This window comes from Agelaius tricolor, unplaced genomic scaffold (genome assembly GCF_023055355.1).
Source record: "Agelaius tricolor isolate 1412-34295 unplaced genomic scaffold, bAgeTri1.0.p SCAF_3, whole genome shotgun sequence".
Lineage (NCBI taxonomy): Eukaryota > Metazoa > Chordata > Aves > Passeriformes > Icteridae > Agelaius > Agelaius tricolor.
Window position 1 is genome coordinate 8,916,761 of NW_027269263.1, and position 18,453 is coordinate 8,935,213.

General features: G+C 40.3%; 1 protein-coding gene across 2 annotated transcripts in view; it reads right to left on the minus strand.

The window, feature by feature from the left end:
• Positions 1 to 18,453, minus strand: part of TBXAS1 (thromboxane A synthase 1) — a 232,264-nt gene that overhangs the window by 91,142 nt on the left and 122,669 nt on the right. For both annotated transcript variants that reach the window (XM_071422377.1, XM_071422378.1), the window contains 4 exons: positions 13,091 to 13,207; positions 5,734 to 5,822; positions 3,097 to 3,245; positions 995 to 1,125 (listed from right to left, as the gene is read on the minus strand). In XM_071422377.1, coding sequence (XP_071278478.1) covers positions 995 to 1,125; positions 3,097 to 3,245; positions 5,734 to 5,822; positions 13,091 to 13,207 — 486 coding nt within the window. The remainder of the gene's footprint in view (positions 1 to 994; positions 1,126 to 3,096; positions 3,246 to 5,733; positions 5,823 to 13,090; positions 13,208 to 18,453) is intronic.

An 18,453-nucleotide genomic window follows, 5' to 3' on the forward strand; every position in this document is an offset into this window, starting at 1 on the left:
AATGAAATTAAATTAAATTAAATTTAGAAAACTGAAATTAAAAAATGAAATTATTTGAAATGCAGCATTAAATTAAATGAAATCTTGGGATTTCATTTCATGAAAGGAATGAAATGACAAGTCAAGGCATGAAATGAAACGAGATGAAACTTAATGGAAAAAAAGGAAAATAAAGGAAAAATAAAATTAAATTAAAAGAAATCTTGGGATTTAATTTCCTTTCATGCTTGTTCTTCTTTTGTCCAAAAGGAGCTTTTGTATCACAGAACCAAAGCAGATGTCTACGTTCCAAATGCTTCATATATCAAAAATAGAGAGACTTTAATGAAAAGTGTATATGCCTTCACATACTTCATAAAACAAGACTGACAAAAACAAACACAAAAAACCTCCTCAGCGTGCCTTATGTCCAAAAAAACAGGTAACAAATGATTTGCTATCGATGGGCATCCATTTGTTTGTGCACTTCAGGTGGTATTTACTACCTTTCTATTTAGCCATCTCAGCTCAAGTGACTGCTCTAAGCAGACACTCAGGTTCTTCCCAAGTTCCAAAGCAGCAAGAACTGGCACAGGGCTCTGTGAAACCTGCTTCAGTTCTTAGGGAGAAACTGGGTTGAAACACTCAGTGGGTTTTTTTCCCCCTCTGGTCCTTGAGGAAAAGTAGTATAGACATGACACATGACTTTAGAATGGAAAAAAAAACCCCACAGGCTGAATCCTTCCTTATGGCTCTAGAAACTGGGTTGAGAAGTTATCCCAGATCCAACTTTTCTGCATCCTTTCTTAAAGAGAAATACTAGGAGAAGCAATATTGGAATGTGTTAACAATTCTGCCTGATGGTACACAAAGCTAAAAATTAATCAAATCTTCACTAAAACACTTTGAATGTTCAGAGAGATTGAGTTTGTTTTTCAAACAGAGGCTTATGCCACTTCCAGTTTTTCCTGAAAACATTTGCTTATCCATATATTTATAACCAAAATAGTCTTACCTGAGCTGCATCTTGCTGGTGTCTGTGGACAATTGCATTTTTTATGGTTTGGATAAAAAATTCATTAAGTTCCTTTTGTTTCTTGTTGGGAAAAATGCGTAGCAATGGGATCATTATGAATGGGAAAGAAACTGGAAGAGATTTTAAAGAAAACATTGAATCAGACTGTGAGGGCATATAATAGTCACCCTTTCTCTTCCTTAATATTATAAAACTTATCAAGTGGGATGTGTTCCTTTTATGAAAACTGATTGTTCCTCTCTTCCTCTCCCTTTAGCAACCTGTGAGGCAGAAGAAAAAGAGCATTCCCTTTTGGAGATGCCCTTCTGGCCAGGACTCCCTTTCCAGACAGATGCCTTCCAAGTTTGTTTCCACGATGCCCTGGGATTTTGGTTCAGATTTTTGGTGTCACAAAACCACCACAACAAAGGGGAGCATTATTCCCCTACCTGTCCAGACAATTACATAGGGAAAGTGGGGGATCTTGAACTGGCCCAGCAGCTTATGGCACCAACATGTGAAATTGGGTAGTTTTCATTCCTGTTTACAGCGCTCCAGCATTAGGGACCTATATGAAGGATGGGGCTCTTTAGCAGGGCCTCTTGCAAAAGGACAAAGACTATGGGGTTTAAACGAACAGAGAGCCAATTCAGATTAGATATAAGGAAGAAGTTCTTTGCAATGAAGCTTGTAAAACAGGGCCACAGTTTGCCCAGGGAGGTGGTGGATGCCTCACCCCTGGGAACATTCAAGGTCAGGAGGGACGGGGTTCTGAGCAAACTGACTGGGTTGAAGACATCCCTGCTTATTGCAGGGGATTGGACTAGATGACTTTTTAAGGTTTCTACCAATGCTATTGTGTGATTCTATTTATTTGGTTCTCTAAACAGGCCACAGACTTAGGAAGTGGTATATTATCAAAAGGATGGTCTCCAGTTTATACTTTTACAGTCACAATCTAGAAACCTGAGTGAAGCCTTATATTCTAATAAACCCCTCATTAACTTATGAACAACTTAAGACTAACAAATCAATAATTGGAAAAACCCTGTCCTGCCAACAGGGAACTACATTGTGGAAATTCTCACATTAATGAACAAGCAGAAAGAGATGAATCAAGGAATCCAACTCCAAACATTTCAGAAACTTTTCTTTAATGAAGGACACACTGCTCTCAGATGTATAGGGGCACATTTCTGTCCCTTAAGAAATTGGTCACAAATCACATTTTGCAATCAGGTTAAATGTTAACCCCAGGGCAATTTGGATACACAGCTCCAGAAGGAAACAGTTGATGTGCTGTGAGTACAGGTGCAATCTGTAATGCCAGCAGGATCAGATGGGCACAGGAAACTTTGCCACTGTGCCACCTGATACTACTGTGTGCAGATAACAAGATGATAAAACCTCAAAAGCCTTGATTATGCTATGGCTTCCTCAGCTGTGATTCTTACTGCCCTTGAATTATCAGGATCACCACCACCACGAAGCTTAAGCTTTCATGGCCTAGAACTACATGGTTTTATACCCCACTCTTGCATTGCCTATCTATTAATCTAAAATAAATGCACTCTCTTCAGGATGCTTGTGATCTTTATCCTTCAGAGCCATCAACCAGGATGTGGACAGTGTTCAAAAAAGAATTGGAAGTATTTACACAATCTGTTTATACTCTTCCACCTCTTTTCTTCAGTGGGTTCATAATGGGTGGGATTTCAATCTCTACTAAGCAAATCAAGTGCACAAAAATTTTACACTTAGGTCCCAAAGGGTAATTACTCTGTTTTAGTGAGAAGTGTATTAAAACAAGTACTGTAGAAACTGCAGGACCCAGAAACTTTCCTGTATAGATGAACCAGGAGCATTGTGTTCCTGGACTCTCAGTTTCTGGAGTAAGTTTCATTAATGGTGCCAAGACCTGTAGAACACATGGTGGCAATCTCAAGGGTAGAAGTGACCAGTGGGCTGCATTCTGAATCCCTCTGAAGTAATGTCAGCTATAATATTTCCTACTCTGGCTTCAGCATGAAGCAATTTTGCAATTTGAGAATGACTTTTATGAAATTACCACAAGAAAGTAGACAAAGGTAGACTATACTCACGGATTAGAATGAGAAGAGGCTTAAACAAAGACATTTCAAAGAATGTTCTGCAATTCTTTACAAAGGGGTCATCAGGATTCTTCTGAGAGTCCACCTCAGTATCAAAAGCTACGCTACCAACGACATCCAAGGTAAAGCAGTTGTAACACCTGCATTTAATTGAAGAATGATAAATTATTATCTACAAATCACATACCCATTAATATCTTGCTTCTACGAACATCACACAGCATTAATTTTTGCCACTGAGTTTCCTTTTGCTTTTAGATTTGAGCTTTGCCAAAAAGAGATGTTTCCATCATTCTGACAAATGGTGCTGCTTGACAATGATCACTTTTTCCAAACCTACAAAGTGAACATATTTTCATACAGCTCAGTAATTCCAGTAACATTTTATTGAAAACAATTTTATTTGTTATGACCTAGAAGTCAAATGCAACACATCAGAGATGCATAAGCATTTTCTTCGTAAGCACTCTAATAAATGAGATAATTTCTTTCTCATTTTTAACTGCAAAAACCACTCCTATTTCCAGTCCAGTCTAAACTCTCAGAGACAAGAGGTTCTTAGGTAAAATTAAGGTCCTTAAGGATTTCCTTCTTCTTCTTCTTCATACCTCTTTTGTAATGTAACTCTGTGGACAAAACCAAGAGAAACTGACACCATGTGAAATCTGTATCTCTGCAGAGGAGCTGCCAGTGCTTTGAGAACTCCAAATGACCTGTGGATCTAGAAACATCAGAACTTACTAAATGGCTCCCTGCATATCTCACCCTCAATCCAGTTGTCTTACCATCTTTATTTTCCTAGTACACTTTAGCAGCTCTATTGAGTTTTGAGATGGGTGGACTGAGAATGTGAAATATCCTTGGAATTTGATTCTTCTGATCTGTGGTGAGGTAAGCAATGTCTGTACTTCCATGATCCTTAGGAAAGGCTAATATCAGTCCCTGGTGTTTTAATCTGAGTGAGCATGTATGAAGGGAAGAACAGGAGCCAGACCCATTATATCCTGCATATACTATATGAATCAGTATTTCTAAATTACAATCTTAGTGACCTCTCATTCTGATCACACCAGAGAAGATTTAAAAGATACAATAATGCAAAACTCACTTATTTTGGTCTTCAACTCTTACACACACATAAAAAGCATCATTAGAAGTTAAAATAGTTAAAATGTTAAAAGGCGGGGGGGGGGGGGGGGGGGGGGGGAGGCATTGCTATAAAACAATAATTTCAGAATTTCAATCATTTACCTTTCCAAGGTATTGACAAATAAAACAACCTTAAAAAATAAATTTTGAGCTGTTGGCAAAACACAAAACAGCTAAAGACAACTAAGGTCATAGGAGGTTAGAGATAGGTCTTTTCATGCAAAAAAAAAACCAGCTCCCAAGGCGATTCTGTAAAACTGCGGTGGAATGAGAATCACATTTATAAATATGTCAAACCTGCTGGAATGGTAGTATGGTAAAACAACTGGAAATATCATGTTCCAAGATGGTCAACATCATTCATTTATACTTTCAAAGGTCTTTTCCAAAGTGTCCTCTGAGAGCTGAAACCCTATAATGGATCAATAGATAAAAGACCACTCAAAGACAAAGGACAAATGGAAAAATGGAAAAGACTGGAAGGATTGAAAAGGTCAATTTTCATCACAGCACTAGGCTAGTGTAATGTATCTTGAGGTTTCATAGTATCTCTTCAGAGCTGTTTATTAGAGAGATCTCTGTGCATACACACACACTCACACTTGCATGTGCACACGTACTTGAAAAAAAATTAATCAATTGTGCCTAAATATCCATTTCTTCTGATGAAACAATATTATTGTGCTGCTTTAGTTTGGGGAAACCATGAAGAACTTCAGAGGGCACTGACCAACCCAGCAAATGAAGTGTAGGGAAAATGAAGCAAAAATAGTGCCTGTTAGAAACAATGCATTTTAACTACTACCCAGGATCTTAGAGAAAATGCACCTACTCAGAGAAGGGACTAGACAGTGTTGTGAACAGTTCAGGGAAGACCTCTGATGAAAGAGCAACTGAAAAGATAATAGGATATTAAATGCATAACAAATGAGAGAAAGTACAATATGGAAAATATTAAAATGCCATTTGATAAATGTCATCTGGAGTACTGATCCTGTTGCTTCCCCAAAAGCTAGCATGCCATGAGAGGGGCTTATGAAGAATGTGGTAAGAATGATTAAGTGCTCGAAAAAAACTCATATTAAAAAAAAAAAAAGGCAAAAGATTGATGGACTAGATATATTTGATACTAGACCAATTCTTATGTTTGTACATTATTGGCAGCCTGCAGAGAACAGACTGGACAGGGACTGATGCAGCCTTCCTTTGTCCTTCCAGCTGTTAAAACTTCATTAAATAACTGCCAGAAATACATTAGATGCTTTACCAAAATTACTTTTCAAGTATGCAATGACTGTCCCAGGAAGAAAAGGCTTTTATCAGACACACCCTCCATTAAACTATGATCTCCATTTTTTAAAGTGAGAGAGGAAAAAAAAATCTTTTTTACAGTAAGTGCAAATTTAGAATAACTACTGTTATTGACTTTTTTCCTCTTTTTTAATAATCTGCTACTAATTTTTGGCATGTTGAACATACCTCTGGATATCAAAAGCTTTGCCAGAATCTGCGTAGACTTTCAAGTTACACAGCAGAGTATCACAGATCTTGTTTATCAATGGTGTCATCTGGAAAGGAATATAGTGAATTGTGAAAAAGCATGAAAATGTTAAGAAAAAAACACCAAACAAAATAATTATTTTTAATTCTTTTTATCTGATAAATGGAATAGAGCTCTCAGGTTCCTCTGCAGGTGTTGTTAGGCACTTGTGCATAGGTAAGATGAAATGCTGGCACTTTCTGCTCAAAATAAACCTACACATTACAGGGATGCTCTTATCCAGCTCTGGGCCTAAATGCAAGAGGCTGTATGACTTACCTGACCAATGGTCCTTGTCCCACTGTGGCTACATACACAGAGACCTAACAGGCAAAAATATGCCCCTCTACTTAATCATTCAAAAAATTTATTTTTCATTATTTTTATTTGCACTACATCACATTTAGGTTACTTATGTAACCTATGTAACCTCCAGGGCAGAAGGAATAATGCTTTCCAAAGTCCTGTAAAGGCACTAGCATCGGTTCTATCTTGCCATCTCTCAGTTTGAGGGACTTAACATGTAACTAGAAAGTGACCCTGGATACCACTAAAAGCTGCTGAGGGCAAACTGCTATTGGTGCACGAGGAAAGGCTTTTCTCAAGTGGTGATGCCATTAAATGGAGATTTGTGTGAATTTATTCATCTAAGGGTTTTTTCCAGTCACTGACACATACTGGTCAGGTAGACTTAACCACAGCTTGGCTGTAGCCACCAGTGCAATAGTCTCTTCTTTAGGGCTTCATGGAAACCACAGCACAGGCAAACATCAAGGCCTCATTAAAGTCTCACTTTCTGTCTCTTTAGCTTCCTACATATGAGGAATCAGACACTTCCTTGATTACACCAAATGGGGGGACAGAGGAAGGGGATAGCAGCAATCCAGCCATGAACCAAAAGGAATGATATCCTACAGCTCTTCCCATATAGACTACCAAGAGCAGCCTACACCTTAACACCAGAGCCTTGCCTCAACAACTATGTCAAGCACCAGCAATGTACACACAGAAACTTGCCTTTCCTTCCTCAACTACCTCCTTCAGCATACGGATGTCAACAAACACGAGAACAGACTTATCCTACTCCTCTGACATTATGTTACCAAAAAAGACTTACTGCAGCCTCGCAGAACTCTGAGAGCTTTGCAGCCTGCCCAGCCAAGTCCATTTTGCTTGGCACTTCTACCTCTGTGAAACTGGCACAACACTTTGTGCACGGGCACTCTGCCATCTCAACACATGGGCAAGACTGCACGCAGTCAAAAGGCCAACGCGGGAGCATCCAATATGTTTTCCAAAGGCACAAGGCTGACTCAAGAATGTGTCTAGCTGCTCTCGAGGTCCCCTGCCTATATGAGAGAAATTACATTGCAAAGCCAGGTCGATTTGGGCTTTGCCACAGTCTCACAAGACAGCTCTGGTGCCAGATTAGTGTTTGGTAAAAGTAGCTGTTACACTTTTGGGAGGTGCACACCACAGTTATGTGGCAGCCTTCTTCACCTTTTGGCTTTCCAAAGGAAGTCCCCTGCAGCAAGCTTCTTCTCAAAAGCAGCTTCAACCAAATTAATACATCTCTGTTCAACAGATTGAACCAAGGTGAAATACTTCATAATCTCTGGGTCCAGGCCCCCCCAGTGAACTGAACCAGCCAAGGAGAACAAAATGAAAATCAGTTTTTTAACAGGTATGATGTTTCTGAAACAGATGGTGATAATTTCAGATTTTCCTTTTACTGCCTTATTTTCTCTCTTATTCTTCATCACATCACCAGATCTGTAACCAGCCAGCTGGTTGCTATCACTTTTCAACAGCTGGCAGAGACATCAGGGGCACGTACGTCTGGCCAGGGCATCCCACAGCACCTCTGCACTTTGCACATTCCACCAGCCTCTAGAAATACTGTTGCAATTCGTTCCTAGCCATGAGGTATTTTTATTACTAAATCTAACCAGGAAAACAGGGAGAGGGGGACATGGATTTGATTTACTGTTAGCATGACAATAACAGATTCATGTCAATAAAACAATTATTTGTATATAAAAGCTACAGGGGATATCTACTCTGGAATCCCAGGTTGGGTTTGGGTTTTTTATTCCCCTGGGGGACATAAATTATTGCAAGATTGCAAACTACAAAGACCACAGACTGAAACATTCTTAAGTCTCGTAACACCTCAAAATCTTTGTCCAATTGTCAAGAAAAATAAAGTAGTGTCAGGGGAGGTGAACTATACCAAGCATAGAAACTTGACATGTTGATCTACACTGCCTTGGGTATCAGTTACTTCCCATACATTCTGATTTGCCAGTCAGAACATAAAACCTGCATAACCTGCCTGAGATTCCATTCTTGGTAGGTAAATAAACCCCAGCTGCTTTGTGTTCAGATTGGCTGAGAGTAACAGGATGAAGAAAAATCTAAACAATATGGTCCCTGTAAATATTTGATCTGACAGTTATCTAATAGCAAGAGTAGCCCAGAGTCCAAATTTCTTTCTTTCTGCCAAAGAAGAGCATTTGGGGTTAGGGTTTTCATGATGCCAGGGGCTTTGCTGTATAAATCCTGCCAATATGCTATTTGGCACATAACAACAATTAGCTTCTGATTCTGCATATGCACAGTGCATGTGGATCTTTGCACTATTCAAAGGCATCAGAGTCACATTCCTCTAGTTAGATGTGGCCCTCAGTATTCAGCAGCATTATTATTCCTCTTATTATTAGCATCCAAACTAAAAACTAGAAGGCTGGATCGTATTCACTGTAGGCAGACACACTGCAGACTTTACTGTTCATAGACAGCAAGCAGAAGTCGTGTTGGGCCTCTTGTCCCACAAATGTTATGCAACAGAAAGGAAGGAGAAGGAGAAAGAATACATCCCTCACACAAGAATTGCTTCTCTTTCAGATTTCAAGTCTCTGAATAAAACTAGAAAAAGAGCACAGTGTCAGAAAGGTGTTTTATGAGAGGATTTGTTTCCATCACTTGAGAGTGCAGCTGTGCTATTCCTGGGCACAACTGTACCAAAATGAGCAACTCAACAAGATATTGGCCTGTGGCTCAAGTTTATGCACATTTCACGTTTTTACACCAGTTTTTACATTAGTGATTTGCTTTACCTTATGTGAGCACATTTGCTTTGTCCAGCAACAACAGCAGATTCCAGAAACACTCCAAAAATGCCTTTGACCAATGTGCACAGACGAACAGCAAATCAAGGAAACCTTAATGGTTGGACTGTCAGATCTTATGTCCTAGTGGGACATGAGAGATCTCCATGCCTGAGAGTGACACTAGAGGATTTTTCTGCACTGTTCTGCCATGTTATTACAAGTTCTGCTTTATGTCTCCCTTTCTTTGAAAGAAATTCCTCAACACAAACTCCACTTCACAAGTTATTGAGGACAAGGCTACATTAGAAGAAGCTGTGCTCTCTTCTTAGAAGAAGCTGTGCTCTCTTCTTTAATTTTTGTGTTCAGTTTTGTTAAAATGGTTTGTTAATGGAGGAAAGGATCCCTGGCATACAGATAGGAGATGACAAGACTACTGCAGCACCATCAGAATAAATAAAAATCAATAGGTTTTCTGCTGGTGTTGGCTGTAAAAGAGAGTAGAGCTATTTATCAAGTCTGACAAGAGGTCCAGAACTGCAGGATCATCATAGGCACCACAGCAAAGAGAAGAGGAACAAAATAAGAAATACTAAATAGGGAATCAAGGTTGGTACAGCAAGATCACTAACATGTCAGCTTGTTTCAATACATAACAGCTGAGGAGAGCATGACAGGAACACTGGGAAATGTTTCTATTACTTAGAGCCTCTAGGTGTTATAATTCACCAATTCCTCATGAATTAGATCTTGGATCAACTTTCAGTGATTGGTGTTGTTCCCACTTAACAGATAAAAGTTGTTTCGTGCGCAGAGAATTTAAGTAGCTTCTGTCAGATCACCCACAGGCAGTCAAGGGCAGGGAAGTGACATTTCTTGGGTTTCCTGCCTCCTGTCTCACATTTCTCATTCTTAGTGCTCTCACAGCTATGGCACTATGGGGTTCATTCAGGGGTCTTATTGGAAAGAGCTTATTATTAGATCTTCTACCAACTCCAGGGGCATCTTACATGGGATGCTCCTCAGTCTTACTGCAGGATCAAGCTTATAAGTCTATTGCTTTATTCACCACCACTGTAGTATTTGTGTTCAATGCTATCCAGCCAAATCTTCCTTCAGCTGGAGTGGACTCCTTTAGTAATCTTCACATGCTTGTTAGAAAAAGAGAATTAAAAAGGGAGAACACCCAAGACATAGAAATCCATAAAAGCAACAGCAAAATGGTGCACAGCTTTTAAAGACAAATTGAGAAAAGAGAAAGCTGTCAGAATCTCTTGAAAAATGTTACTAAAGCAACTCTCTGCAGACACACAGAAATCACTATATTGGCTACCCAACAACTCTATAACCTCTAGTTTCAGTTCATTTCCTGTAACTTTGAAAAATTCAAAATTTCTGGAATCATCTTTTCATTTGCTGGCTGGCTGTTGGAGATATTTGCCATACTACAGGGAAATTCCTCAAGCTCAGTGAACTTCTCAGTGATATTACACCACTTCTTTGAAGTGACAAGGGCAAAGCTCGCCTCTACCCACAGCCCCAGGTGTCTCTGTGGAGCACTGCAGGTGAAATCTTAGCAACACACATTAGCTCTGTCTGGAGCCTTGTCCTCCAGCAGCCAGGCCAAAGTGGATTCTCACTTCTCACTCTTGCTAGCCCTGAAATTGTCCTTTCTCGAGTTTCTGAAACAGAGATATCAGGCACCTGTGTCTCAGAAGTCTCTGCCCCTTGGTGCATCTTTCATCTGATATGATTGCTATGGGGAGCACAATGAGTTAACATTTGTTGCTCTGTCACAGGCTAACAGCTCCCAATTCTTCTAGAGCATCCAGACAGACAAGTCTATGTTTGGAGTAGAACCAGGGGCTGCAGCACTCAAGGGGAACCCCTCTCCAAAGACACTCATGAGGTCTGCAGCCTCTCCAGCATCACTGTGGAGTCTGCACAGAGGAACAAAGTTAAGGCAGCCATCCAGAGTGAACAGAGTGGAAGACTTTGGTGTGGGATTTTGTCAAAGCAATTGATATCTTGGAAGGAGAAATAAGGAATGTCCTAGTAATATTTATAAATATGTATAAAATAGCATATCTAGGTTCTTATGCAATAAATTAGTACCAAATTTGTGTTTGTAATTCAAAGCAGAGAGGAAGGGCTTACTATAAACAGGATGTCTTGCAGATAATGCTGGATACTCTGTAGTATGGCCAATACCAGAACATGGTATTTTTGTTTCCATGCTGCTGTAGAGGTTCTGAGAGAGTACCAAATATGGGAGAGTTAAAAAGTGAGATCATAATTAATGAGCATTGATTTCCTTTGTGAAGTGTTGGTATGGCTTCTAAATTAAGCAACAGCAGGAAAAGCACATGGGCAAGGACTTAAGTTGCATTAACTTCAAATCCCAGTATTGCTAACATATTTGGGTAGAAAATGAAATGCAAGGCTGAGTAGCACATCCTTTCAACAGCAGTTCCTAATCTCACACGGGCTTACTGCAAGTGTCTTTGTAAGGATGGACAGAATTCTAGTGAAGGTGTGGGGGAGAAAAGCAAAGTTGACCCTTTCAGAGAGACCAGCCCCACTCCTCTTTTTCCCACTTGCTGTTGAATGGGAGGAGAAAGTGACAATTTCCAGGTCACCCTAAGCCCATGCACAGTCACACGCCTTCCCACAGAGCTTGGAAGAGGCAGCACGGGCAAAGCTGATTATCAGGCTAAAAATAAATGTCTCAATCTTTGCATGCAAGACAGCTACCAGGCACTGGCCAGCCCTCCCTTTTACCTCCTACCATTATTCCTGCAGGCCACCTCCACCAACAAACCATGCAAAGGGAACGCCACAACTTCTCCCAGCCCAGTTGGATGGGCCAGACCCTGCAAAGCCCAGCCCCAAAGCAGGATCCCTGAGGCTCCACTCCCTTGCCCTCACCGTGCTCCTCAGCCAAGCCTGCCTGGCAGGTGCTGGCAGAGGTTGCTCTCCACAAATTGAGGGGAATGCAGCGTTATCTTTTTGTTAGTCCAAAGAGCCGATGACCTGCAGTAAGGCAGATTAATTTCCGCCAGCAAAATGCAAAACTCTGCTCTCCCCACCATGCCATGTGCAACTAATCGCTTGCATATTTAAACACCCTCGCCTTGCTGAAATTTCGTGATGGAGTTGGTGACAGAGCAAATGTCAGGGCGCATAACCAATGGCATTGTCAGTGGTGATTAATCAGCATCTCCGCCAGGCTGGCGGCCAATTAGAATTTACCATAATAAGGAGGTGACAGCCGGCGTTGCTAGGCGACCGCTGTCTATGGAGCTGGGAGAGCCAGACACATTTAGATGTTACTGTGGATTTCGACAGCGGCATGTCAAAACAACACAAGCGTCTGCCCAGTGGAAAATTTTACAACCCAGGACTGGGCACCGGAGTGAGGCATGATTCCCTTTCAGAATAAAACATAAAAAGGAAAAGGTGATTTTGTTTTGGTTGTTGTGGGGTTGTTTTTTGGAGTTCTCCTTGAAAGAAGACTTTAGCCAGTCAATCATTTATATACATTTAATTAAGAGATATCGTATCACTGGAACAGGACTTTGTTACTGGGTAATGGGTTCCCATGGCTGAGCAAATGCTGATACATTTATAGGAAATTAGCAGAAGGTCAGCACAGAGACATTTATTTTCAGTCAGAGGTATTTATCTGGCAATGACATTCTGTTCCAGTGACTTATTTTATTATATGAAAGGATTAAAGAATAAAAGGAGGAGGGAAAGGGAAGGAGATGGAGAAATGAAAATAGACTGACAGCAGTTCCTGTGTTAACATGAGAGTTGCTGACTCTGCACATCAAGAAAAGCTATGTTCCAACTGGGAGCAATAACCTTTCCTGAACTTAAGCTTACTCCTAAGAGGGCAGAGGAGAGGAAGGGGTAAGGGTCCTTCTTAAGTATGCTACACTTTCATGGAAAAACTGACTTAAACAGAGGAAGATAGAGAATCATATCTTCAGATGAGCTATTTGGATTTTCACCAGTCTATGATCTGAACCATGCCATATGGAAGCTCTGCTGCTTGTGCTCTTCAGGTCTAAATAAAGTGGCACAAAGTAGCAGGTTTTACCTATCCTTAATATGGACCTACATAAAGCAGATGCCTGCACAAGTCTTCTAAATTATGAAAGCAGCAATGTCTACACCTTACCTCCTTCAGTTTGGTATCGCTGAAGGCTGGGGTCAGGAGGCTCCGCACAAACTTCCATCTGTCATCACGAAGACAAAGGATGCTATCAAGCATTGGCTTGGATATCAACTTCGGCTTCTAAGTTGAAAGAAAACATAATTCAATTTTAACACAAATGCAACTACAGTTTCTCAAGACTCCAGAACTTGGGAAGATTGCTCAGGAAAGGCATTGCACTGCTGTCCCACGAAGAGAGGTTCAAATCAGTCCCAAACACCAAGCTAAACGTGGATGAGGCTGGAGAAAATTTCTCTTTTGCTGCATGCATTTTCTCTTGGGCTTTAAAAGTCCTGGACCAGCTCCTTTCTCAGACTGCTCCAGTTCTGATGTCCCTGGTGTTCTCCTGAGATCTCCTTCACTGAACCCTGGCTTCTTCCCTATCTTTCTAAGGTGACTGGCAAGAGGACTTGTCAACACTCCCTGTCCGTGTGACATGAGTGCCAACACACCACATGCTGGTGTTGGTGGGGGACACCATTTCTGGTGACAGCTGGCATGTCAGACTGTTATATGCATTTTAAAAGTCTTCAGAAAATATGGTGATTAGAAAGCAAGTCCCAGTCCTTACTCTGTTTATAAGGAACACTCTCACTAAGAAGTTGTAGCCTGTGACTCTTACAGCTGCAGCAGTTGGTCAAATATAGTAGCTTAAAGCACTGCTCCATGAAGTTCTGTACCAAAATGACTATTGTGAATTTACTAAATCTTCCCTGCCATCTAAGAAAATCTTGTCCAGAAAACAGTGATATTCACCAAGGAGTAAAAGGATATAAAAGACAAAAGAGAAAGCATGTCAGAAAACAACACACTTCTGACTGGAAGAAAAATCAGACGATGTCCAGCCCCACAGCACAAAATATTATGTCTTATACTATGTCAGAAGATGTTTCCTAATTGTTCCTGAAGCCCTCCAATAACAGAGATTCAATAACCTCCCCACTCAAACTCTTCCAGTGCTGTACTACTTCTACCATGGCAGCACAATCTCTCTCTTGCTGGAACTTTTGTTTTTGTGCTGTCCAGGCACAGAAGGAGGGTTATTCTCCCTATCTTTGCAGCAGCCCATACATACTGAAGGCTATAACAACCACTAAACATATTGCAGCCATCTACCCCACATAACACCATTTCACTCAACACATACTTATCAGTCATGCTATCTAGGACTGTTGGCTCAGTGTTGGTACTGTTCCTCTGCATAGTCTTGCTGATTTACTTTTTTCTTAAGGTACAGTCCCTGTGACCCAACATGGTATTCCAGGCAAGAAAGGATTTTATTCCCCCCCTCCAGGCTATATTCCTCTCTATTCACCTTGGAATAGGACATACCACAGTATGACACTGTACTCATGAACTGGTTTGTGGTTCCCTGAAACTTTCAGGCTTCTTTCTGAACAATCACTCCCTAGGAAGTTATCCCCTGGCCTTTATCCTTAAAGCTGGTTACTCCCCAGAGTCATATGTAGAACATGTCCCTTTGAACTACGACCTTTCCCTTTAAGATTATTTGTGCAACTGGATAACACCACCTCGAATTTTAGCCCTTTCTTTCATAGCCTCTTTCATCCTTACCAGCTTTCTACATAAATTATTAGCATACTCAGTGCCAACATCTAAATCATTAACAAAATTACAGAACAATACTTGCAAAGAAGGCACCCTGTGCTCCTCCCTTCCCTTCCAACAGTGGACTGTTCCAAAATACATTTCAGGCACTGTATAGCAATGCCCTCCAGAAAAACCACCCTAAGATTGGTGGGTGTGGGCAGAAGGTCTACACTCCTCTGGTTACCAAGAAGTACAGAGATATTCACTTTTGCATGTGAGATCTCCTCGATACTGCAGCAGTACAGTTCCCCATGTTATCAGTGGAAACAGTGTCCATTTTACTGGGAGAGACTCAAACAAACCAATGATTTTGGCCATCCCAACACCATCTGTTGATCCCTTTTGTCCTCTGACCTTTCCTTTTAGTCTTTCTTTCAATACAACAGTGCATGAAAAATGAATTCTTACAACCTGTAACACACCTGGATACTTTAATATCATTTTGTGCCTCACTATTTCTGACTTTATTTGCCACTACCTGCTATTTTTTTATCCTTTTTCTTGGAAATCTGACCTACTTTCCACTCTGTTAAAAAAAAAAAAAAACAACTTCTCTTCAGGAGCCATGAAGAACTGGCAGTTTAGCTATGCTGGTCTTCCACTGCACTTCCTTAACTTTCCTCCTTATTGGAAGAGTTTGCACTTAATATCATTTCTTTAAGGAGCTGCCAGCTCTCCTTAACACCTTTTTCCTTTACACTTGCCAAATTCTTACTACACTGCATAAGCTTGTAAAAAGCAGAAGCCTATTTTATATTGCAAACAGGCTAATGGGATAGTTTTACATTCTCAGCAACACCATCCAGTATAGTAAACTAATGTCACTGGGACAACACTACAAACCAGTTTTGAGCAAAGATGAGCAGCTTTCAAGCAGAAAAGTACATATTAAGCTGAAGGAAGATATTGACTTAGCTACTGTCATCAGATGACAACTGTAAAACAAAATAAGGGCACTTTTAAAATGTATGTATAGACTATTTTATTTTGTACAATAACAAGGAAAACCTTGGACAGGCTGTCAGAGTTGAAACATCTTGGACTGTTTTCTCTGAAGAGCCTCTTTAAATAAATAATCTGTTTTCTAACTTGTCAGTAGGTATCTTTCCTGAAGATCACAAGGGCAGCTAGAAAGAACATCACTCAGTGGAGCACTCCATCATTTGTTACAGATATTCAAAGGCACAGTATAATCAGAAGAAAGAGCCTCTAGACAATTGGAAATGAGCATCTTCCTGTCAGAAAGTCCTGTATGCTACCCTCTGCTCCACAGCTCTTCTGTGCTTCTAGGGCAGCCATTTACACTTAATCTCGACTCAGCTGGTCACTAAATGAGTGTTCCTTCTATCTTCAGTCTTCATTTCAAACCCTGAGCCCAGATTGCAGTGCTCCTGAGTGCTCACTGAAATCAACAAGAGGGAAAGTGCCTTGATCCTCTGAATGCATTAGTCCAAGAAATCAGGTCATTGAACGCAGCCCCCAAATTAGCAAACACTCTCAGAGCTGTGTTTCAACCACCAGCCTTCACTTCTGCTTTATAAAGTGGATATATCACATCACCTCCTCAGAAATGCTAACGATACATTAACATTTCTGAGGCACTCAGAAACTACAATGAAAGAGCAGAATAACAATTCCCACAAGGAAATTACCAATTTTGTCTTCCAAGCAAGGTTTAAATAGCACACAGAAAAAAAAAAAAAAAAAAAGGAAAAAAAAAAAAGAAAGAAAACCAGAAAAAATTACAGGGCAACACTTGGAAAAGTATTTTGCATCCAGTCCTAAATTGAAGGCTGCCCAAACTGTGCACTCTATAAGACAAATCTCCTTTGCAAGACAAAGCTCCACTTAGATAATAACAGATGTGATATAAATCTCACTGCATTTGTCTTGAAAGCAAATGCCCTTGCTAAAACCAGACATTCACCCTAAAAAGTGTTCCTAATTGCATAAAGACTGTATACAGCACATTCATAGAGAGACCCAGTTACTGAACAAAAAGCCTGTTAACTGTAATATTATAACTACAACACTAACTATAATATTGCCTTTTTAGCACTCTACTTTATGACAGCAATGCTCCCTTAACATAATTTTGGTGTGCACAGTATTATACACATATAAATGCTGCAAGAAAGGAAAACCAGCTTTGGCCATGAATTATTTTACTCTGTATCTTTAAAACTGGGCATGCAAAAATATGTTTGTGTTTATTGGAATACCATCAGCATGACTGACAGTGTATAGCACATTTCATTTATCAAGTTTTCCTTATTGTTTCTGCAAACACTTTCTTCCTAATTGCATAACCTGTGTTGCAGGTTCACATAGCAGGAATGAAAATGGATTTGGTATGAAAATGAGCCTGAAATATCTCAGTGAAAGATGAAGTGTCATCTCTCTTTCCAAATGGACAAAGTACTATATGTATCTAAAAAGTCTTGATCTTATAAAAATCACCAAACAATTACCATAGGAGGCAGCTGTAATATTTTCAGGGGTGGTATTTTGGTTTTGGGGCAGTAAAGGAGGCTGTTTTTAAGTCAAAGGCAATCAGGATTATGTTCCATCTAGCATTATCTAAATACTGAACAACTGCTCTGTGCTTCTTTCTCCTGTGTAATCAACCATTTCTGGTACAGCAATGCTCCATGAAAACTACTGGCAGCATGCTAATCTCTTGCAGTGTACCTGCAAGTGCTGCTGAGTTCCCACAATCACAGACATGCCATCAACCACAACAAGGAAAATTGGAATGATTTGCTTGCAAACAAATCCTTTAAAACATCGCTGCTTTTAAAAGAAAAAATGAAATAATATTTGCACATGAGCGGCATCTCTACAATTGATGCAAGAATTCTCTCCCCCATAAGGTGGTTCCTCAGGATGACCCCTCAGATCCAGTTATTGGCTTGTTTGTCATCAGTCAGTTTGGCTTCCTCTGTGTTACTAAATAATTCAGGCAAGTGAATTTTGGCTCTAAGGCCAAGTGGAACAGAACACCCCCTGTCCCCAAAGTTAAATCCCTTTCCCAAAAACAGTGGAAATATCCAAACTGCTTCTGGTCATGGTACATGTTCTTCTCCTGAACTGTGCCCAGACTATGCCTGGGAGATAACTAATCAATACTTAACAAAACTGTGCTAAGAAGTATGTCAAATGGATATCTGTAGGACCTATTCATGCATTAATATCCTGTCCCTGTTTTATCTTGGAGTAAAACTGTAGCCTTCTGTGATTCATACAATATATGCTCCTTTCCCAAGTTTGTCCCTAGCAGGCTAGACTGAACCTCTGACACACAGCAACGACTGCCTAGAGCAGAAAGAAGGGTAGCAGCACCGTTATGTTCCCTTAGACACCTCTTCTTATTTCTTTTGGCAGAAAAATGAGGGATAAAGTTTTCCCAGCAGAAGGCAGTTAATGCAGCCATGCACTCTTTAAGTATCCTGAAGAGATGAATCTTCAAAGAAGCTAAAGGGTACCTTTAAAGACCTTTAAAAACCACTCACCTCCACAGAACCAGCTGCTAATCTTCTCCATGTGCTCTGACAACACAGTGAGAAACAAAACTCTAGAAAAAACAATACCTCAGACACTTTGTTATCTCAAACTTAGACTTAGTCATAGCCCACTCCTAACAAAACCAATCAAAACCAATTTACTTCTACAGCAGCACTCAGTCTGCTCAGATTCAAACAAGGAAATAAGCTCTA